Source organism: Notechis scutatus, chromosome 7, assembly GCF_049901735.1.
Source record: "Notechis scutatus isolate UNSWTSFEM ecotype Mainland chromosome 7, rNotScu1.2, whole genome shotgun sequence".
Lineage (NCBI taxonomy): Eukaryota > Metazoa > Chordata > Lepidosauria > Squamata > Elapidae > Notechis > Notechis scutatus.
The window spans coordinates 19,585,788-19,609,425 of record NC_142015.1 but is presented as its reverse complement, the minus strand read 5'-3'; the positions used below and the strand labels follow the sequence as shown (position 1 = coordinate 19,609,425).

General features: G+C 44.9%; 1 protein-coding gene across 3 annotated transcripts in view; it reads right to left on the bottom strand.

Moving 5' to 3' along the window:
- The window catches only part of ST14 (ST14 transmembrane serine protease matriptase), a 55,039-nt gene that overhangs the window by 10,160 nt on the left and 21,241 nt on the right, over window positions 1–23,638 (bottom strand). For 2 of the 3 annotated variants that reach the window (XM_026678607.2, XM_087970085.1), the window contains exons 2-14: window positions 15,452–15,611; window positions 14,274–14,401; window positions 12,973–13,043; window positions 12,262–12,422; window positions 11,163–11,198; window positions 8,861–9,098; window positions 8,091–8,230; window positions 7,332–7,429; window positions 4,453–4,562; window positions 3,504–3,634; window positions 1,626–1,730; window positions 1,365–1,472; window positions 275–388 (exon numbers count right to left, since the gene is read on the bottom strand). In XM_026678607.2, the coding sequence (XP_026534392.1) occupies window positions 275–388; window positions 1,365–1,472; window positions 1,626–1,730; window positions 3,504–3,634; window positions 4,453–4,562; window positions 7,332–7,429; window positions 8,091–8,230; window positions 8,861–9,098; window positions 11,163–11,198; window positions 12,262–12,422; window positions 12,973–13,043; window positions 14,274–14,401; window positions 15,452–15,611 (1,600 nt within the window). Of the gene's footprint in view, window positions 1–232; window positions 389–1,364; window positions 1,473–1,625; window positions 1,731–3,503; window positions 3,635–4,452; window positions 4,563–7,331; window positions 7,430–8,090; window positions 8,231–8,860; window positions 9,099–11,162; window positions 11,199–12,261; window positions 12,423–12,972; window positions 13,044–14,273; window positions 14,402–15,451; window positions 15,612–23,638 lie in introns of all 3 variants that reach the window. The other variant, XM_087970084.1, reaches the window with a different exon arrangement.

The following is a 23,638-nucleotide window of genomic DNA, read 5'->3' as shown; positions in this document are numbered from 1 at the left end:
CTAGGTTGCTTGTCTCCTTCCACCCATTGCTTCTTGTCCTGCCCTCTGGTACTTTGGAGAATAGCTTGACTTCCTCTTCTTTGGGGCAGCCCCTGAGATATCGGAACACTGCTCTCATGTCACCCTAAGTCCTTCTTTTCATCAAGCTAGACATACCCAATTCCAGCTTCATCAAACTAGACATACCCAAATCTTCCCTGCTTACAAACCACAATTTCCACAGCTTCCCCACCTGCCCCTTGGCCAGCATTTATCACCACTCCAGAGCTTTTACCGGAGCGACACTCTCCCTCGTCACTGCCATCTTTGCAGTCTGCTTTCCCGTCGCATTTCTGCTGCATTGGGATGCAATTTCCGTCACTGCACTTGAAGCTGTCAGGAGGACATTCTGAGAAGGAGAAGAGAAATTGCAAGTTTTCACCGCTAGAGAAGAAGCCATTCCCACCCGCCACTCTCTGTCTTGCTAGCTTTGCTTCAACACTGGAACTGACTTTTGCAAGATTCCATCAAAAGGCCCTCACGCGTAAAATTGGGGTCCAGACCATCATAATAACAGAAAACAGAGTTTGTTGTCAACCTTTTGAGTTAGGTCAGACTAGGAATCCAATGTCATGTCGGTCAGTTTTATTACTATAAAGCTGTAGCACTGAGCTGGCAAGTCTGAATGCACATCATCGCTCCCACCTCTTCTTTTTGTGACAACTTGGAAGGGTCTTGTCTGAAATGTTTTTTTTTTAGGTTATCTTTCTGCCCTGGACTCAGTCTTCTTTTATCTGACCATATTATTGACCGTTGAAAACGTTTATATAGTCATCCATTTTTTCAGCCAACTCTGGCAGTTCTCAATCAAAAACTTAAAAGACGCATAAAATATTTTTTAAAAATGATAAAACACAACTAATTAAAACATAAAACTTTAATAAACAAATAAGAAATAAAATATAAAATAAAATAATTTGTTTTATAGCTTATTTCTCAGATAAGGTCAAGATAAGACATTAGCTGAGCTTGAAAGATGAGGAGGAACTCACCCAAGATGAGAAATAAGTTTAAAGTCTAATTTTTACACTTTCATGGGGGCCCAGTTATCCTTGGAGCGATACCATTGCCATGATAATGGCTCTTCCATCCCTCAAGGCCCTTCCATCTTCCCTCAACCCTTACCAGCTTTGAGCTTCTTAAACTGTGTAAATCCAGTTCATGTTTTAATACAAAACTGTGCAAAACTTCTAATGACGGTTCAGTTAAGAAACCCCATCTGGACAACTAAGAGTTTTGAACTCCTAGTTCATACTAAGAGTGGTCCAAAGAGTGAACTCGGTTCTCCCTGCACTAGAGTTCTCCATCTCATAAAAACAACTCACCGCACTGCAGTTCGTCACTGTTGTCCCCGCAGTCATCCACCGTATCACAAAGCCAGTATTTTGGCTTGCACCAATTATTATGGCATCGGAATTGATTCTTAGTGCAATCTGAAGAAGAAGACCACAAACAGTGCAGTTATATGGAAAGGCCATCAACAGAGCTTTGGATACTTGTGGGCGGTGCAGCCCACTGAAAAAAATGTAAACAAGCCTTAAGAACATCATCCATACCACCAAACAGAGCTAAAAAGGAGAACTTACTGCAATTTCTCTCATCACTGGCATCTGGACAGTCAAACCACCCATCACAGCGCAGTTCTTTTTTGATGCAGCGGCCACTTTTGCAGGTGAATTTCCCTGGGCAAGCTACAAGTCAACAAAGAGGACAGGGAGAGAAAACATATAAATAGATCGATATTCTACATAGGTGAAAGCATCAACGTCTTCCGTTGCCATTCTGGATGGTATATTTGCAATTCTGCTCTGGGGAAAGTCTTATTTTGCCATAGCGTTTAGTCCTGAAAGTCTTAAGTCAATCAAAAAGGTTGGCAGTTCAGCGGTTCGAATCCCTAGCACCGCCTAACGGAGTGAGCTCCCGTTACTTGTCCCAGCTTCTGCCAACCAAGCAGTTCAAAAGCATGTAAAAATGCAAGTGGAAAAATAGGGACCCCTTTGGTGGGAAAGTCACAACGTTCCATGAGCCTTCAGAGTTCAGTCATGCCAGCCACATGACCATGGAGATGTCTTCGGACAGCGGTGGCTCTTTGGCTTTGTAATGGAGATGAGCACCGCCCCTTAGAGTCAGAAACAACTAACACATATGTGCGAGGGGAACCTTTACCCTTGAAAAAACTCTCTTAATCTCCAGAAATTATTCTACATGGAATAAAACCCTGATATCAGGACAAGCATGGACATAATTTAATCTACTGTATGTCTTCAGAGGGCATACCCCAAAGGAATAATTAAGGAATGTGTCAGTATATTATTTGATAGTATTGGTCATTTCAGCACAAGTTTGGGGATTGTTCATCTAGAAATTTAATGTTCTTGATTGTCAATCTCTCCTTCTTCTCAGAGCGATTCCAGATCCTCGGAAGGATTCTAGATGCTGTTTCATTATGGAATAAATCCAGTGTTTATCTGATGTAGAACCTGGTGCTACAAATCATGCTGAAGTGACAAGAGCCGATTCATAACTGATGGGTTACTTGTCTATTTCATCCGTCTACTAAAACTTGGAAAAAAGTCCCTACGGTCTCTGTGACAGAAGTTGGACAGGGATGAAACTGAGATCTTATGCAAATAATAAACCTCGCCACTGAACTTTGAATTAGTTGTTGGGCAGCGAGTGCCTAAATATGAGAAGAGGGAAAAGACAGAAAATTCTAAAATTCAGTTTACTTACTGTCATTCCAAATCTCAATGTACTTATCACTGGAAGCCTCAATGTTCTTCTAATACCGTTCCCCACATTCTCTATAGCAGGGGTCCCCAACCCCTGGGCCACGGACCGATATAGGTCAGCAGCCCCTTGGGAACCAGGCTACACATGTGGTGGGTGAGCATGGTGAAGTTTTATTTGTGTATGCATGGGATTAGGCAACCATCCCGAGTCCAGTGGTGGGATTCAAAAAATTTTTACTACCAGTTCTGTGGGTTTACTACCATGGCTTGGTGGGTGTGGCAGGGGAAGGAATACGGCAAAATCTCCATTCCCTCCCCACCCACTAACCTGCTTTCCAGCTCTGTTCTCCTATGCAGGGCAACCAAAGAAGACCCACCCAATCAGCTGGGACTTGGGAGGCAGAGAATAGATGGGGTTGGCGGGGCCAGTCAGAGGTGGGATTTGCCGGTTCTCCAAACTACACAAAATTTCCACTATCGGTTCTCCAGAACCAGTCCAAACCAGCTGAATACCACCTTTGATCCCATCCCCACCTCACCCCACCACCACTGCTGGTCCATGGTCCCAAAATGGTTAGAAACCGCTGCTCTATAGGATACTACATATCAAGTCCTCCCATAGAGGACTTCTCTATCGAAAAGCTCCAAAGTTTCAACCCTTCCTGACTGAGAAGGTGACTCGTCCTATCATCTCCCTCCCCGATTAATCTCACATTTGACATCTCCACTTACGGTCATTGGAGTCAAAGGACAAATACTCAGCCGAGAAGCCATTGTCCACATGTGAATTATCTGAGTGGAAACGAACTGTAATTCTGTTGGTTTTACTCATTACCACAAATCCCTTGCTGGGCTGACAATATCTAAAGGACCACAAGAAGAAAAAAAAATCAACTGGAGGCCGGCCATTCATTCATTCATTCATTCATTCATGATGTGATGCATCAATGAATACATAAGATCTCTCTCTCTCTCTCTTTCTCTCTCTCTCTAGCTCTCTCTCTCTTTCTCTTTCTCTAGCTCTCTCTTTCTCTCTGTCTCTTTCTTTCTCTCTCTAGCTCTCTCTCTCTGTCTCTCTCTGTGTCTCTCTCTCTTTCTCTAGCTCTTTCTCTCTCTCTCTAGCGCTCTTTCTCTTTCTAGCTCTCTCTTTCTCTTTCTCTCTTTCTCTTTCTCTCTCTAGCTCTCTTTCTCTCTCTCTCTCTTTCTCTCTCTCTCTTTCTCTAACTCTCTCTTTCTCTGTGTCTCTTTCTTTCTCTCTCTAGCTCTCTCCTTCTCTAGCTCTCTCTCTCTCTCTCTCTCTAGCGCTCTTTCTCTTTCTCTCTCTAGCTCTCTCTCTTTCTCTCTGTCTCTTTCTCTCTCTAGCTCTCTTTCTCTCTCTCTCTCTCTCTCACACACACACACACACATACACACAAAACACATGCAATAAAATGACAAGGTCTTCTCATTCTTTCCTTTCAATATGGAAAGCTAATCAGATCATCTGACAGTACTAGAGAAATATTTGTTTTTGTTTTTTTAATCAATCAAGGACCTTTCATTTATGATATTTATATCCTAAAAGATGGCAAGGAAGGGTCTTAAAGACATCCAGTGACTAAGACAAGTTTCCTTCTTGCCCAGTCGCAACAGATACACAGGAACCGGCAATACAGGTTTATAAATGAATAACGGCTCTTACTTGACACCGTTGATTTCCACATAGTCTTTGGGGCAGGAGTTGGAGGCATCACCAGGATCCTCAAGGTAGAATTCATTGAAGCGTATCTTAACATTTTTGTCCTCAGGCACCTGAAAATGAGATTTAAAGTTGGCAGGGGTGGGCAGAGATGAGAGGAAATAAACACTGGTACCACTCCCAAGCTAGATGTCTTTTCCAACATTTTCTAAAAAGTCTTCGGCAACTGTTGTTGTTGATTTAACCATTCAGTTGTGTCCAACTCTTACTGACTCCATGCTACCCCGTCAATCACAACTTTAGTTGGGTGTTCATCATTGTATCAGATTTGATGGGATCAAGCCAGTGTGTTCTTGGCTTGCCCCTTCTTCTTGCTCCACTAACCGTTCCTAGCCTCATTGACTTCTCCAGTGCATTTGCACACATGACATAGCCAAAGTAAATCAGACGTAGTCTTGTGATTTTTGGCTTCTAGTGATGTGTCTAGTTTTATAAAACTCAGCATCTCTCTGTTGGTTGCTCTGGCTGTCCATGGTATATGCAACCCTTTACAATAGCACCACAGTTCAAAGACGTCACTACTTCTTCAATCAGCCATTCTCAGTGTCCAAGTCTCACACTCATACATCCATAGAGGGAAGACTATTGCTTTAACAAACCTGCTTTGTGTATTTATATCAACATTGCTGCTTTTTTCCATGGAAGCATGGTCCTGAGGTTATCCTGCATTTTGATTCCTGGAGTAGAAATGTCACCATGAACAATTTTTAATCCAAGGAAGATAAATGCATGGCATTGGGCAACTAGGAATGTTTTAAATAACCCTGTTGCCGAACTGAACATAAGAAGAATTCTAGTAATCTTGATCAGGGGTGTCAAACTGGATTTTTCGAGGGCCGGATCAGTATTGTAGTTCTCCTCTTTAGGCCAGTTGGGGGGCGGGGGGGGAGACAGGACTGGCACCTACTGCAGCAACCTCTGCTGGCCAAAATGGGGTATGGTGGGGCTGTGTGCATTCCCCCCTATGCACCGTTTTTGGCCTGGATGGCCTCCTGCAGCACTTTGTCGGCCAATATGGGGCTTGGGAGGACCTGAGTGCATTCCGTTTTGGCTGCCAGAGATACCATGGGCCAGTCCTTTACTACTTCCAGGCCGGCCCTGTGGGCCAGAGTTAAGCACTTAAGCCTTGAGTTTGACACCCCTGATCTAGATCACCCTGGATCACTCTATTTGTCATAAAGGACATCCATGTGTCTACGTGAAATCTGAAAATAGAACTTGAGCCCATTGATGTTTCCGTGTGAGAAGAGGAAGACTCAATTCCTGGAACCATTATGCTACAGAGCCAATATAGGACAATAGTTTAGGGTCTGGACAAGATGGTCAACTAAGAGCTCCTTGGATGACTATGACCTGGTCATTCTAAACCTACATTGGTTCAAGGTACACTGGATAACAAATTAGGAGATACCATCATCTGAACTACATTAATTTCAAAAGGAAGAGTGCGGCATAGATGCAGTAAACAAATAAAAATGTTGAATGTGAATCCACATACGCGCAACTCAGTTGGGGTTACCTGCGGCATTAAATCATGGTTTAGTTTGGCCATGTTTGTTGACTAAGCCAGTTGAGATCAGTTCATACAGCATATGAAACCTAAACCCAACAAACCATATTATGGTTTAGTAGTGCATCATGAGTGGACCCTGCCAATGATTCCCTTGCTTTATTATCATGGATTCTTTTTAAAAAAGCCATGTAAAATCAAGTTGAGGGCTAGAATTTGTGTGTGTGTGTGTGTGTGTCTTTTAATGACCCCATAATCTCATGATGGCGAACCCACGGCACGAGTGCCACAGGTGGCTCGCAGAGCCATTTGTACGGGCACGCGAGCCTCAGCCAAACTTACCTGCATGGAGCATGCACACGCCTCCCAGCTGATTTTGGGCCTGTTTGAGGCCTTTTTCGCCCTCCTGGAGGCTCGAGGGAAGCCTCTGCAGCCTTGGGAGGCCGAAAAACGGGCCTTTCGGAAATACCGGAAGTGCCGAAACGGGCCCATTTTCAGCCTTCCGAGGCTCCAGAGGATTCCCTAAAGCCCTCGGGAGGGCGAAAACAGCCTCCCCTGGGCTCCAGACGCCCTCTGGAGGCTGAAAACGGGCACTTCCTGTATTTCCAAAAGGCCTGTTTTTCGGCCTCCCGAGGGTGCAGAGGCTTCCTTTGAGCCTCCAGGAGGGCGAAAAAGGCCTAAAACAAGCCGAAAATCAGCTGGGAGGCGCACGTATGCACGGTGCAGGAAAGGGGGCGGGGGTTGCGTGTGCATGCACAGGGGGGCGCATGGAATTGTGGGTGCCGGCGCGCACACTCTTGGCACACCACAACAAAAAGGTTCGCCATCACTGCCATAATCCCTTACATTGGAGTAGTCAGGGCAACTGAAAGGAGCAGAGCGTTTACTGGCCACATGCCCTTCCTGTCACCAATGCAGAGTTCGCAGCAGATAATTACTCATTATAAGGGAGAGAATTATTTACCCTTACCTAAGATCGAACTCACAGCCCCCTGATCATGAGGCAAGAGCTCTACCTCTAGGCCACTGCACCACTCCAAGTTTGAGGGCTAGAAATGCACTTATTAAAATAGTAGTGATAAAAAAGAAAGAAAGGTTTGGATCTCCGCCACACTCTCCATTGTTGAGTTGACATGATTTTTTTTTTTTTTGCTTTGTTTTCAGACACTTAAGAATACATCCCAGAAAAGGCCTTTCAACTCTTATTTAACACCTTGACAGTTAGCCGGATCTGCAGGTTACAAATGCTCTCCCTTAGTCTATGCTGCAAGGCTCCAAAAGTAAAAGAGAATCAGTACTCTGAAATCCTTACCTCTATATTCCATATGCAGTCCAGATTTGGAGGATAGAAGGCTGGATAATACGGCGTGGTAAAGTTCCCTGATACGCCCTTCAAAACTCCACCGCAAGCTGCAATCGGGGCGGCAGGAGGGGAGGAACAGGTGTGGAGAGAGAAAACAGAATTATTATGAACCTTATTGGTGGCTGGAAGAAAGGCATTTGTGCAGAACGGCCATTAATAAGATGACGTCAATTGCTAAGGGCCTGGTTCAAAAGCATGGCTATAACCCAGGAGACCAATTATGGTTACCTGTACAACACCTGTCCATCAGCTTAACCCCATCCAATTTCAGCCCAGTTCTCATTAGGATGTGTTATAAGAGTATCCGGAAGTGTGGGGGGGAAGGGGAAGGTGTAATTTATCACAACATCTCCTGAGTGAGGGAAAAATAACTGTGCCCCTAGTGCCTTATTATCCTCGAGATTTTCTCCCTCTCTCGCTTATTCATTTTCCACTCATCTTTATCTTCTACTAGACTGGATCCTTTACTTAATTAGAAGCAGACTATTTTTCTGCATGAATGGCTTAATAGTGTGTTAATGGCTGCTAAGATTCATCTTTTTTTTCTTGGGCTTCTGGCTCATATCTTTCTCAGGTCTCCTTCCCTCTTTCTTAAGGAGAAAACTGTCAAGAAAAGGAGCAACAGTACTGAATTTGTTGTCAGGCCCACATCCTGCCAACCCATGATCTCCTAGTATCACCCCAAAATAGAAAGAATGATGTTCTTACATGTCATCTTTGGCATCTGGAAAAATTCTGCTTCGAACCCAGGAAATCTTCCTCTTGCATCTGTACTTAACATAACTAGGAGGACGTTTTGAGAGGAGATGAATGTCAGGTTGTATGAAATGTCAAAGCTCCCGCACAGCCTAGGAAGGAAAGAAGGAAAAGGAAGGGAGGGAGGGAGGGAGGAAGGAAGGAAGGAAAGGAAGGAAGGAAGGAAGGAAGGAAGGAAGGAAGGAAGGAAGGAAGGAAGGAAGGAAGGAAGGAAGGAAGGAAGGAAGGAAGGAAGGAAGGAAGGAAGGAAGGAAGGAAGGAAGGAAGGAAGGGAGGAAGGAAGGAAGGAAGGAAGGAAGGAAGGAAGGAAGGAAGGAGGAAGGAAGGAAGGAAGGAAAGGAGGAGGGAGGGAGGGAGGGGGGAGGAAGGAGGAAGGAAGGAAGGAAGGAAGGAAGGAAGGAAGGAAGGAAGGAAGGAAGGAAGGAAGAAGGAAGGAAGGAAGGAAGGAAGGAAGGAAGGAAGGAAGGAAGGAAGGAAGGAAGGAAGGAAGGAAGGAAGGGAAGGAAGAAGGTGAAGGAGGAAGTTGGGGGAGAAAGAGAAGGAAGGACGATTAGTGACTAAGCAATGCATATTTGGCAATCTCCTTCCCTATCAGAGTAGGTATCAGTAACAGTGCAACCCAGAAGAAGGCACAAAAACTGAAGTCTACCTCAGGCTCCTGCCAATGATGCCCCCAGCAGCCCATCTATATTTCTTCCCATGAGAGCAGCCAATGGACTTACTTCATCAACGAGCGTTCTTCCACTGGGCTCAATGAGTTGTACACCTTGACAAAGTCCTCTCCTAGGTGGCATGGCTCGATTTCAAACGTAGTGAAGGTTAGGCTAATGACCATGTTGGCATCCGCTCTCAGCGCCCAGAAGCAGCGCATGTTGGGTGGGTAATGGCTGTTTGGGAATCCTGGCGTGGTAAAGCTGGTCACCTTCCCTTCTTTGGCGTGCAACGCATATTTGCAGCTGTCTAGTCAGGTGAGAGAAACAACACCAGAAGAGAAAGTTCTCCAAGAGGATAGCAAGAAGGCATCTCTCATTCAGTAAAGGAATTCAGACGGGCAAATTAACACTGGAAGGATCCCAAAGATGTAAGAGATGGACGACAGCACTTAGCAATAGCACTTAGACTTATATACTGCTTTACAGCCCTCTCTAAATGGTTGAGTCAGCAATACTGAATTCTAAACACTGGGAAGGAAGGGAGGGAGGGAGGGAGGGAAGAAGGAAAATGGCAATAGCATTTAGACTTATATACCACTTCACAGCCCTCTCTAAGCAGTTTACAGAGTAGCATATTGCTCCCAATAATCTGGGTCCTCATTTTACCGACCTCGGAAGGATCAGTCAACCTTGAGTTGGTGAGACTCGAACTGCTGCTGTGGGCAGAGTTAGTCTGTAATATTGAATTCTAAACACTGGGAAGGAAGGAAGGGGGGAGGGAGGGAGGGAAGAAGGAAAATAGCAATAGCACTTAGACCTATATACCGCTTTATAGTGCTTTGCAGCCCTCTCTAAGCGGTTTACAGAGTAGCATATTGCCCCCAACAATCTGGGTCCTCATTTTACCCACCTGAATCAACCTTGAGCCACTTAGGAGAGAACTTCCTGGCTATGGGCAGAGTTAACCGGCAATACTGAATTCTAACCACTGTGCCACCACGTCTCCAACACATTTTGAATAAATTGTGCTTCCAAGTTAAGAGTGTTTTAGTTTACCACTCTTTAAAAACAACAACAACCAATAATAACCAGCGTCACATGGTTGTAGAACTTCTAATTTTCTTTGATCATCCTCTTTGTTACCATTTTCTATTTATCACCTTACTGTTATCATAACACTTTACCTTGTTAATTGCGTCATTATCTATTTTGAATTTTTTTAATACAGCCAAACAGCTTTTCAATGATGACTTTTAATGAATTTGTACACCATACCAAGTATTGCAATTACTGAATGGTTATAACAAATAAACAAAGCAAGGAATATGTACTCGAAGTGATTTTTTAAGGCCTGCCTAGACAAAATTTCATGTTCCTTGGCTGGTTGGGTGAAAAGCTATATATTCCTTGGAGAGATGACAATGTATAATGAATGTATAATGAATATGACTGTTAAATCTTGACAACAGTTTTAGCAGCAGAGATCTCACAAAGGGAAGGGCGTACACATTCTTCTAAACTGTTGACAGCATGGAGATATATATTTTGTTTGCTAAGAACCAGGCCACAAAATGAAAGAAAAAAGGAAAAAAACCTTCCTGAGATACAGTACTAACATTGCGCTCTTCATGGAAGAGCAGAGAGCAGAAATATCTGTGTCCTGAGACAAGCACGATCAGAGAGCACCAAGAGGCCCTCAATTCAACCCTGATCTACAAATATTCTCCTTTATCAGCGCTTCTAATGTGTCCAGATTCAAGGAAATATTTTAAGTAATTCTTCCATCTCAGTCCTTTTTCCATCTGTTTTAGTTCTAGTCACAATGCTTTTGTTCGCATCTTGTGATAACTTTTGGAATGTTTGTCTATTTAGCAGAGAGCTGTACGCAACGAAATTTCATTTTTAATGTATGCTGATTATTGTACGTTTAAAGTGACAATAAAGTTATTCTAAGTAAGCCTAAGATGGAAATTAACCAAGGAGAAAAGTAACCTACAACTAAGGAGAAATTTCCTAACGGTGAAAACAATCAATCAGGGCCTCCAGAAGTTATGGGTGCCCCATCACTGGAGGCTTTCAAGAGATTGGACAGCCATTTGTTTGAAATGGTATAGAGTCTCCTACTGGAGCAGGGGTTGGACTAGATGACCTCTACATCCCTGCCAACTCTGTTGTTCTATGTTCAACTGAGTTCAAGAGCCTTTATCCCACATAAGAGATGACAGGATTGCAGCTTCAATATGTTTTTTTTCCTCCAGATAGCAATATTCCATTCTACTCCCACACAATCTCCAATTATTCAAAGATCCCATAATTTATTATGACTGCAATTAAAAACAACCACAAAACAAAAAAACCAAATTTTACTTACTGTCTCGGGTTGCTTTAACGATATCCTCATCAGAAGCTACAAATTAAAAAGACAAAACTTTTATAACGAGGAGTTTAACTTTATACCTTCAACATAGGACAATCGCAGATGACCTGAATTCATAGAAAAGAAATCACCCACACAAAAATTGTTTTGGGAGGAATCCAGCCAAATCTTTTCATAGAAATGGATACTTTAGATTGGGCTAAATGCGATCAATATCCGGATTGTGGGACTTTCCTAGAAAAAAATCATCCGAGGTTGCTTTCCATTAACAGACATTGATGTCTTTAATAGATGACGTCAGTCTAATAAATGAGCTAGTCAAAAATGTCTTGAAGTCTGAAGACAAATTTATATATATATATTTCTTCTTATGACCCTGATCCCTTGCTTCGGGGTACCAATTGCCAAATCCCCAATCCTTTCCCTTCCTCATGATAGTGTTGGCCCCCCAGACTGATTCTTAGAAATCTCTTTTACCATGAAAGAGATTTTACCATTTACCTCTTTCACCATTTTCTGACCATTCCTCATCCACTCAGGTCAGGGGTGGGATTCAAATAATTTAACAACTGCTTCTCTGCCCTAATGATTTCTTCCAACAACCAGTTCACCAAACTGCTCAGAAAGTTAACAACCGATTCTCCTGAAGTGGTGTGAAGTGGCTGAATCCCACCACTGACTCAGGTCCAACTATACTTATGCATAATTTTTTAAAAAATAGTTGAGTTTCAATTCTCCAGATTGCTGAGACATTAGAAGTGGGAGTATTAGATTAGATACCACATTCTGGTAGAGATAAGTTCCCTCAGGATGGGCTCCAGCACAACTCAGAAGATACAACTTCTTGTCCCAGTGACCAACCCAGATTGGATCCTGCAACCTTATTCTGGGATACATATATTCACCTTCATTTGTGAGTATCAGATTGATTCTGCTAGATTTTCTAGTAATGTTGTCTTTTAAAACCTTTTCTTTGCTTTGACACATCCCAAAGTTCAACCTTCCCTGGTGACTAGTGTAAATACTCCACCGAGCTAGGCAGATGAGGGAATTTCATGTGGGAAGAGGAGAACAAAAAGAAAGAGAGACTTACGAAAAGCAGTGAGAGACTCCACTTGAAATTCTTGCTTCCGCAGTTTTCCTGACCCAGCTAGATTTAAACCACGGAAATTTGCTATGGCGTTATCAAGAGCATCCAACTTGTGTTTAGGAACACTGAACGTGGACATGAAGTAAGCAATCACACTGCCCTCACTGTGTGGGAAGGGAAAAAAGAGAGATAGGTTAGAACCCAGCCTAAATAATTAGGGTTGCAAAAAACAAGATGTCTGCATTAGAAAATTCTACTATGATCAATGGCTTCAATGTCTAAAAAAAGTATTTTTCAAACTTGGCAACTTTAAGATCAACAAAACATATCTAATATGCCTTCTTCCTATTTTCCCCACAATGACAACCCTCCTAGATGGGTTGGATTGATTGGTCCAAAGTCACCCAGTTGGATTTCATGGCTAAGACAGGACTAGAACTCACAGTCTCCTAGTGAATGGCCCAAATTCACCCAGTTAGGGCTGTCATGCCTAAGGCAAAACTAGAACTCAGTCTCCTGATGATTGGCCCAAATTCACTCAGCCATCTTTCATGCTTAAGGTGGGACTAGAACTCCCAGTCTCCTGGTGATTGGCCCAAAGTACCCAGCCTCCTTTCATGCCTAAATAGGGACTAGAACTCATGGTTTCCTAGTTTCTAGATAGATGTCATAACCATTAAACCAAACTGCTCTGAAGTTTCAAGAGTTACGTACCTGAATGCTAGTATCACCGACTCTTTGTGGAATGGGCCAACATCCAAATTCTTTGCATAGATGTTTAAGAGCTAAAGATTTAAAAAATGGCTGCATTGAGAACAAGTATATGATGTGTATATGCCAGTATATACATTTCTATTTAATTCAGCTTAAAAATCAGCCTATTCCAGTGGTGCTCATTTTTCTCACATCCTGTACTATTATTTGTCACCTTACTTATTCGTCTGTTGGAGTTCTACCTTCTTTGCTTTATTACAAGATCTTCAATCCTTTTGTTAACAGTCTTTGTGGTAGCTAGGATTTGCTAAACAAACTCTGGGATTGGGCTACAGTCATTCAGAATGCTAAAGTGGCTTATAAATTGGGATGGCTGGATCCATGTCAGCATGCTAAGCCCAAATCCAATAAACCACATTATATGTTTTGTGTCATGTACGAACCCTATCAGGTTACTATAATGGTTTACCATCTGTTGCAGTGCCTGAAGATCAAGGAAGTCTGAGACTTAAAATGCAGAATCAAAGCAGAACTAAACAAACATTTGAAAACATTTGAAAACAGAGGTTGCTACAATGCTGGACAAGAAGATCATTAGCAAAGCTTTTCTCTGCTCAAGACTCTAGAGAACTATTCCAATACCAGTCGTCCAAGAAGTTGTTCAGTGACCATTTGAAGTTACGATGGCGTTGTACAAGCAGGACTTGTGAGAGATCCTCATAGTTGTGACCGTTGCAGCATCTCCACACTCGTGTTTCAGGTCCTCAGTAAACTGGCTTGCAATCACAACATTGCAGTGTCCTGCCATCACATAATCACCATTTGTGACAATGTCCGTCTTCCAACAACTAAAGGCAATGGGGCAGCCAGCAGGAAGTCGCAAATGGAAATCACGTTGACCTTAGATGCTGCAACCATGCAATATTCACTTAATGGCAACAACTGGGACTGCTGAAACTGCCTTCCTGGGTTGGCAGTGACATGATGTTGTGCCTTACAACCATGCCACTTAGCGATGGAGTTTTAGGACGCAATTATGGATGGTAAGCAAGAACTACCTGTAATACTGGATAGACATTAGCAGAAGACCCTTCCATGCAGGACAAATTGCTGAGTTCAGCCTTCCTTAAATATGCTGGGACTTTAACTCCCAGAATTCCTTGCAGCTAGGGAATTCTGGGAATTATAACTGCAATATGGCTGGAATCAACAGGGGGACGAGAAGCTGCTTTAATCTATCCCATGATATCCAAGGCAGACAATCCGTTGCTGCCGTTGCTTATGCAGCTTTCAATTCTTACCGTGTTCTTTACATTCTTTGCCAGTGCAGCAAATTCAGGAGAGCTGGAATTCTCATAGGCATCAATGAACTGTAAGCCTGTCAGTCTCATGTGGCCGTTGTAGGGCTTCTGCACAAGGACAGCCCTGTCTAAGAAAATAATGGACGGAGGTCAGAATCAGCAAAAAATATTGGACAGGTGTTCTGACCCAGCTCCCCAAACACAACGAACCCTCTGAAGTGAACTCAAAGATTCCTTTATTAGGAGTGCCAGCAGCACCGGCCAAAAGTTTCTCTCTCACCACAGGCTAACAAGTCTGGCCAGCCGGAAGATGAATAGTTGCCTGCCACATCTGTTCATCTCCACCCCGCTGCCTTTTATCCCCAGAGCTAGGCTGGGGCTTCACTAGCAGAGGTGGCTCTTCCATCCCAAAGACTGGCCCATAGATTTCCACTGCTCTCCTCTCCTCTGCCTTCTGCAGTTCCACCCATCAAGCACTGGACCCAGCTGTTTCTCCTCTTCCTCATCAGCCCCCTCCAGACCTGGGGGCTGCTTGACTCTCCATCTGAGGGCTGATGGATGGCCAAGGCCCGCCTCTCTCTCTCTCCTCTCTCTCTCTCTCTCTCTCTCTCTCTCTCTCTCTCTCTCTCTCTCTCTCTCTCTCTCTCTCTCTCTCTCTCTCTCTCTGATAGCTCCATTCCGTCTTCCCCCTCGGAGCTCTCAGGTTGCCTTGTTTCTGACCCTCACTCCCATGCCACCTCCTCCTCCTCCTCCTCTGATTCAGCTGCTGGAGGGGACGGGGGCCAACAGGCCACAACACTAGGGCACTTTCTGCTACAAACCAAGAATGTCTAGAACAAACAGATACCCATTCAATTATTTGGAAAATGTCACCCCTCCATCCTTTCTCCTTGTTGCTTTTTGAGTATTACAGCTGAACCTCATCTGGAAGACACCTGCCAAATCTAGCCCATTACTGGGCAAACTAAATATATTCACCAGGATTAGAAACTCAGCAGTTCTATTTTACAGGTGATTCAACCCACGGATCTCAGAGGGCATGGATTTATTTCGATGTAAAGCTGGTTGAATCCGTCACAGGTTATTAAGTAATGTATTAGTTGTTCTTCCTTTTAATGTATTATAATTCATAACCTATTTTTAGTTTGGAGTGCAAGCTGAACCTTAACACAACTTACATTTGAAGTGCCAAACCAGCAGCCCAACCAACAGGGAAAGGACCAGGCAGATGGATACCACGATGACTACCACTATCCAACGCTTTGGACCACGCTTCTCAAGCTTCTTGGTGTTCATGGTGGGGAGGAACTCCACCCCTTCCTCAAGGCCGTTCATGTCCTAGAGGAAGACAGACAGAGATGATCAGGCTGCATCTTAGTACATCCAAAGTCTCAATCCCTATGTCAGGATTCCGGCAGTTACCCCAATTAAAACATGAGTCTCGAGCCAAACTTCCAAAACTTCAAAAGGATTTATTGGGAGTTAACATGTTGGCACTGCCTGGGTATAGCTGACTCTGAAACACATCATTCATTGTCACCCTTGACCCTGGTTTTCCCCCCACCCCCTGGGTGTATCATAATTCATATTCTCCAATGAGACACCTCCATAGCCCAGAGTCTTCAATCATGCTCTCCAGCTAGAATTGTGCACAGCAGAAACTTCAGTCACCTAGTTACTATCTTTGAAAAACTATTTATGGAATGCACTTTCTATTTCCGAGCTACCACACTGCTCTTTCAAACCCCTTTCCCCCCATCCCTTTCTGTTGGCAACTCTTAAAAAAAAAATAGAAATATTTTATGAGTTGACACCGTGGATGTTCTCTCATCCAAATGTATTCAGCAGGGTCTTCTCCCCTGACACACATTGCAAGATGCGTTTCTGCTTGACGTGACACCAGTTCCAACTGATACCTGAATGTTTCTTCAGACTAGTCATAGAACAAGGCCTCAGTTCAAAGCAACCTCATCTTATTCAGTTCTTTTCTCCAGCTTCTGAGTCGATTCCTCAGAATTTGTTGCCCAAGACAATTCACTGAGCTTGGCTGTTTTCTTGCAGAGGTTTCATTACCCAGTTAGGTATCTCCGTCATGCTAGCACTGATGAGGTTATCTAGCAGGGTAATGAAAAGTCTGCAAGAAAACAACCAAGCTCAGAAAGCACCGATGACAGCGCAGTTTTGGATGGATGGAAACTGAACAAGGAGAGATACAACCTGGAAATAAGGAGAGATTTTCTGACAGTGAGAACAATCAGCCAATGGAACAGCCTGCCCTCGGAAGTTGTGGGAGCTTCATCACTGGAAGCTTCCAAGAAGAGATTGGACTGCCATCTGTCAGAAATGTTGTAGGTTCTCCTGCATGGGCAGGGGGTTGGACTAGGTGACCTACAAGGTCCCTTCCAACTCAGTTAATCTGAAAACAAGTTTGACCTTTAGCTACAAATGTTTTCTTCCAGTGGGTTAGACTGGCCCTGCCTACAAAGCTTTGCTAGATGGCACTAACAAGGCAATCCTTTCCATCCTTAAGGAAATCCAAAGTATCCAGAAGGTACCACAAGTTCCATCAGTCACAGCAAGTAGAGGCACCAGGTGCAAACGATGGCCTAGGAGGACATCATGCTGGAAAAGGCCAATGTAGTCCAGCATTTAGGTGCCCTGATTGTTGAGGCTCACAAAGCAAGAAAAAAAAAAGCCCAAGTATGATTCAATAGGTTCAATGCTTTATTTTATTCTCTCTTACTTTCCTCCTTACCCTCAATCTCTTACTTCTAATTAGCTTTTGCTCTGTTAGATTTTGCTCCCTCATTAAAAAATTTTTTTTTTGCTTTAAGCTCCTGGGATTAATCGACTTGCATTTAAATTGCTCTGCATCACACTGCAAACCACCTCACCAGTCACATTTGTGGTGGTAAAAAGCAAGGCAGGCAGGCAGGCAGATGGATAGACACAACATCGTTTCTTTCTCTCCACCCCACAGAATAACATGTGATCCTTTTGCACATTTATTTGAGTGCTCAAGGGAAGCAGAACCCCTCCCTCCTAATTCCTCTTCAAGGGAAGCAGCAGCACACCTGCTGCTTCTCACACCATCCACCTGCCCTGCCACCCAGAGTTTTCACTGCTTGCCAGCAACCGTCTCAATGACAAGACCTACCAAGCCATTCTCTCAGCAAAAATACATATGGCAAAGGTTATCTCAATATTTGATTCCAATACAGACTATAGAGAAACAGAATTTTTACTGCGCAACGGCTTCTTCTTATTGACATGCTATGAAAATGCAGGACCAAATAAAAGCCCATGGATTACTGGAAGACTTAAAAAGAAAAGCTGCTGGAATAGCAATTGATACTCATGCAGGAAAACCATTACGCATTTCAGATCTAAACCCATCAAAAAGTTCTCCCATCAAAAAAAAAAAAAGCAGAGCTCTGTAGCACTGTATCTGAAAACGAAAAGCACAGGGTGAGAACAACAGCTAGCCATGTTGCATTCAGGTCAGGTATCAGAATTCGAACTGGAGACTCTAGTTTCTTCCCCAATCTCTCTCAGTCTGAAAAAAGAAAAAAAAAAAGACTGCAATCCAAACAGCTTAACCAAGAATCAAAAACCGAGAAATTCCTTAATTCTTAATCCTTTTGTCAAATCTTTTCCAGCTTCTGTGACCTTGATGAGCCTGATCCACCTCACAGGGTTGTTGTGGTGGTGGTGAGGAAAATAGGAGGAGGGAAGGGAGATGTGGTGGAAATGTTTGCCACATTGAGCTGTTTGTAAAAATAATAATAATAATAATAATAATAATAATAATAATAATAATAATAATAATAATAATAGGCGGGAGGCAAAATAAATACATAAATAAAAAATATGTCGGGTGACAATTACCTTCCTGTGGGTTGGGAAATGCTGTTCTAGCACACAGAAACTCTGAATACACAGCTGGAGAACCTGCACACTCATTCCCAGAAACTGCAGGGATACCTGAGTATTGCTTGCACACTCACTGAGGAGTTTCAGGAACACTTTTTTCTCGCTGGCCCAACCCAACACCTCTCTAGCACCTGAGAGTCGATCCGGCCAAAACAGGTTGTCTCGACTGGGCCACACCTGTGTTACATTCTTGGCAGCAAGAGCTCCAAGGTGAATAGAATCCCCTCTGTGAACCTTTCTAAGGCATCTCGCGAAGCAAAAGAGAGGCGTTTTCTTCCTTTTGTTCTCAGGGCACCAGCCCTGCTTGAGCTAACAACCTGCTTCTTCCTGTAACTGCTCAAGAATGGAAATTCTAAGGGGAGTAAACTACCTTTCCAAAGAAAATAGAAATGACAATCATGGAAAGGTAGGATGGATCCCAGAAAGTACCTTACTACTTTCCATCTCAGGCAGGTGGATGCTACCTTACAGACATAAACACACCTGGATGGGAGCTAATTCTGTCTCACCAGCTACATTCAGCCTGTGTTCTCCCTCTTTGACCTGATAAAGGTGGACAGACGTGACTCCTTGTTAAACCTACCTGTCAGGGAAATAATCTAGTAAATGAGGAAGGGTTTAAATCTCCTAGCGTACAGCCAGATCGCTCCATTTATTCGTGTAATGAATTTGCTCATAGTTCCTTGAAATTTTCCTCCAAATACACATTTTTTTCCTGTTTTTGAGCACATTAAATTCTGCTCAGTTATCAAATTTCAAGTTTTGTTCTTTGCTAACCCATTTCAAACATTCTACATATGGTTACAATGGCTTTCCAGACTCTTGGCTTTTTTCTTCAGACAATAGGAACTACATTTATTTTTGTTTACTTGTATCCCGCCTTTATTCTTTTTTATAAATAACTCAAGGCAGTGAACACATCCATCACACCTTCCTACTCCTAGTTTCCCCACAACAAACAATCCTGTGAGGTGGATTGGGGTGGGAAAGAATGACTGGCCCAAAGTCACCCAGCCACCTTTCGTGGTGAAGGCAGTACTAGAACTCTCAACTCTTGGCGATTAGCCCAAAGTCACCCAGCTGGTTTCCATGGCAAAGGCAGGACTTACAAGTGTGTACCTATATTCAGGCATGTATATATTCATTTCTGGGGTTTTCATTCTAGATTTCTCCTCTTCCCCACTGGTATTTGGTCACCATGGCCATGGTGGCGCAGGGGTTAGAATGCAGTACTGCAGGCTACTTCTGCTGACTGCCGGCTGCCAGCAATTTGGCAGTTCGAATCTCACTGGCTCAAGGTTGACTCAGACTTCTGTTCTTCCGAGGTCAGCAAAATGAGGACCCAGATTGTTGGGGCAAAAGGCTGACTCTGTAAAATGCTTAGAGGGGGCTTTAAAGCAGTGTGGTGGTATGTAAGTCTAAGTGCTATTTGCTCTTCCTTTTTCCCTTCCCCTTCCTTCCTTCCTTCTTTCCATCCATCCATCCATCCATCCATCCATCCATGGTTGCACAGTGGTAAGGATGCAGCATCGCACGCTGACTCTGCCCATAGCCAGGAGTTCAATCCTGACCAGCTCAAGGTTGACTCAACCTTCCATCCTTCCGAGGTCGGTAAAATGAGGACCCAGATTGTTGAGGGCAATATGCTGACTCTATAAATGGCTAGGGAGAGCTGTAAAGCACTGTGAAGAGGTATATAAGTCTACTCCTATTGCTATTTTCTTCGAGGTCATGGAAGGCAACTGCCGTTTGTTGACGTAATGTTTCTCACAAGCCTGGGAATCTTTGATCTCTAACTTCCCACCTCATTTCTGACGGCTGCAATGCTTCCTTTTCCTCTCTCTATTCTGAACTTTAAGTGTTGTAAGAGTCAGAACATGGTTACTATTCGTTTTTAGATACTTTAGAAGGATGTGGGAGCTCTCAAATAGCCAACCTTAAATTTAAGGCTGCTCTATAGAAAGTTGGTGTTGGGGGAAAAAAAAAAAACCTGTACCCAGATGCTTCTCTAGAGTTTCATCTCTGACTGCAGCTAAAACTAATTATTTAAAGAGAAAGTATAGCCAAAATTGTTGGTTTTTTTCTTCCTTCAAGCATCATGATGTTCATCATCTTATTAGTTAGTATTAAATTTCGCTTTTCTTCCATAGACTCCTCCAAGGGAGTGAATAACAACCAAAGCAATAACAACCAAAGCAACCACCTTTTAAAGTTGGCGAAGTTGAGAGAGAATGGCTGACCCAAAATTGCTCAGTGACTCTCCGTATATTTTAACCATTACTGTGCAATAATTCAAGCTCAAGGAATAATTCTACTTCCTTGCCTCAGTCCAAAATGGGCGTTGGTTCTTACCTGATACGCCCCTTCTCGGCGAGCCGCGAGGAGCATCCAGAGACTGGGATGTGCTTCTGAGTCCTCTTCTTGCAGGCTGAGCTTTAGATGAGGAAACGCTCCGCCCCCTCACGTGGTATCGCGCAGCGTCTCCCCAGTTTTTTGCGATAACGAGAAGAAAGGTTATTAATTCTATCTAATCTACTATTGGCTCCTTGGCTGAAGCAAGATTCCCCACCAGACGGAGAAATTAGGGTGGGGCTGGATGCTCGCGGCTCGCCGAGAAGGGGCGTATCAGGTAAGAACCAACGCCCATTCTCCCTCGAGCCGCTCGGAGCATCCAGAGACTGGGACATACCAAAGCTGGGCTGTCCCACGGGTGGGACTCCGTCTGGCCCGAAGGCCCCTCCGGATCACTGATGACCCTCTGTAAGACCCGTCGGCCAAAAGAGGCCTCCGCTGAGGCGTACGTATCTATTTTATAATGTCTGATAAACGGGACGGAGAGGTCCAGGTGGCTGCCCGACAAATGTCAGCGATGGGGGCTTGCGTGGCCCAGGCCGCCGAGGTGGCTGCACTTCTGGTGGAATGGGCGGTTATTCCACCCGGAGCGGGCAGAGAATGGGAAAGGTAGCACCTCGCAATAGTAGCCCTGATCCAGCGACTGATGGTGGAAGGAGAAACCTTAAGCCCCAGTGACCTGGGTTGAAAGGATAGGAAGAGGGATTCCGACCTTCGCATGGGTTGAGTGCGCTTAATATATATACGCAAGGCCCTTCTAACATCTAGGGTGTGCCAGAGGACCTCCCTGCCCCTGGAGGGCCTAGGGCAAAAATTTGGTAGAACCAGTTCCTGTGACCTATGGAAGGGAGAGTTAACTTTGGGTAGGAATGTGGGGTCAGGACGAAGGACCACCCGATCAGCGTGGAATACACATAGATCGCTCTAACTGACAAAGCTGCTATTTCCGAAACTCGACGAGCAGAAGTAATAGCTACTAGAAAAACTACCTTAAAGGTGAGAAACTGAAGGGATGAATCTCTCAAGGGTTCGAACGGGAACGTGTGAGAGAAACGAGGACCTTGTTGAGGTCCCATGTGGGGAACCTGTGAACAGTGGGAGGGCACAGGTTGGTGGCGCCCTAAGGAAAGATCTAATTCGGGGGTGATGAGAAAGGGAACCGTAGTTATCACAGGAGACCACGGTTGAGAGGGCAGAAACTTGTCGTCTCAGGGTGTTAGGTGCGAGCCCTTTACGGAGGCCTTCCTGAAGAAAATCTAGGATCTGAGCCACTGAGGGAGAGAGGGGATCAATCTGAGACCCGCTACACCACTTGCAGAACCCCTTCCAAGTGGCATCGTAAATTGTGTAGTAGTGGAAGGTCGCCTAGCGGCCAAAATAGTGTCGATGACTTGACTCGAGAGATTCTCACTAGTCAGACGGATCCGCTCAACCTCCAGACGGCTAACTGGAGCCATTGAGGCTCCGGATGCAGAAGGGGCCCCTGAGAGAGGGAGACCCTGTCCGGGGATCCTCCATGGGGCGCTACCGATAAATTGCGGAGATCCGCAAACCACGGTCGCCTGGGCCAATAGGGAGCCACCAGGAGAAGGTCTGCCCTCTCCTGAAGAAGTTTCTGTATTACTCTGGGAACTAACGGGAGCGGAGGGAAGGCATATAGGAGCCCTGGGGGCCATGGGCAGCGCAGAGCATTGTGATTCTCCGACCGTGAGATGGATACCGGGAGAAGAACCGTGGAAGCTGAGTGTTGGACGGGAGGCGAAGAGATCCACCACCGGAAGGCCGAATATTCTGGACGCCTCCTCGAACAGGGATGGATGGAGACGCCATTCTGCCTGGTCCACCGTGGCCCTGCTCAGCCAGTCCGCCTGAGTATTGTCTACTCCGGAGATGTGTTCGGCCTTTAGTGATAGGAGGTTGGATTCTGCCCAGCGGCAAAGGCGCCGGCTTCCCTCATTAGCTGGATGGACTGGGTGCCGCCTTGCCTGTTGATATGGGCCTTGGCCGTGACGTTGTCCGTGAGAACGAGGACGTGATGTTTGCGGATCTGAGGAAAACTGCGCAGGGCCAGATGGACAGCGTGAAGCTCTAGCCAATTGATGCTGCACCTTTGCTCGGACGGCGACCATCTGCCCTGAGCCGAGAGCGAGTCGAGATGAGCGCCCCAACCGGACAGGCTTGCGTCCGTAGTGACGGTGAGTCGTTGAGGTTCCGCCAAGAGGTGGCCTCTGTTGATGGCGGGATTGGTCCACCATAGAAGAGACGTGAGGACCCTTGGAGGGACCCTGACTCTGGCCTTCGAGTTGCTTCTTCCGGATCGTTGGAATGGGAGCAGGAACCACTGGAGGGATCTGCTGTGTAGACGGGCCCAGGGAATAATAGAGATGCATGACACCATTTTGCCCAACAATTTAGAGAGGTCCAGTAAGGCCACCCTCCTTGAACGCCTGATCTGTTTGACCAGGGCCTGAATGCTAAGGAACCTCTCCTGGGAGAGGAAAACTTTTGAGAAACCGAATCAATTATGGCGCCCAAGTGGTTGATTCGGGTGGAAGGGGTAAGTTGGCTCTTTTGCCAATTGACTAGGAACCCGTGTGCCTGTAAGGTGGAGAGAGTGACCCTGGTATCCCTGACTGCCTGGGATTTGGACGGGATAGAATAAGGATATCGTCCAAGTAGCAGTGGAGGCGGACAGGAACGCTCCTGAGATGAGCCGCCAGAGCCGCCAGGACCTTGGTGAAGGTCCGGGGCCGAGGCCAGTCCAAAGGGAAGGGCCACGTATTGATAATGAAGGCTATTGTGACAGAACCTGAGGAATTTGAAATGGGAAGGCCTGATTGGAATATGGAGGTATGCCTCCGAAAGATCTATGGAAGATAACCAGTCTCCCCGCCTGGTGCCTAAAAGAATTGATTGCAAAGTGTGCATTTTGAATCTACGCTGGATAAGGTGACGGTTGAGCCGTTTCAAGTCCAGGATGGCTCTCCAACCCCCAGAGTGTTTGGGCACCACAAAGAGATGGGAGTAAAACCCCTTTCCTCTCTGATCCGGAGGGACAGGTTGAATGGCCTGGATGTCAA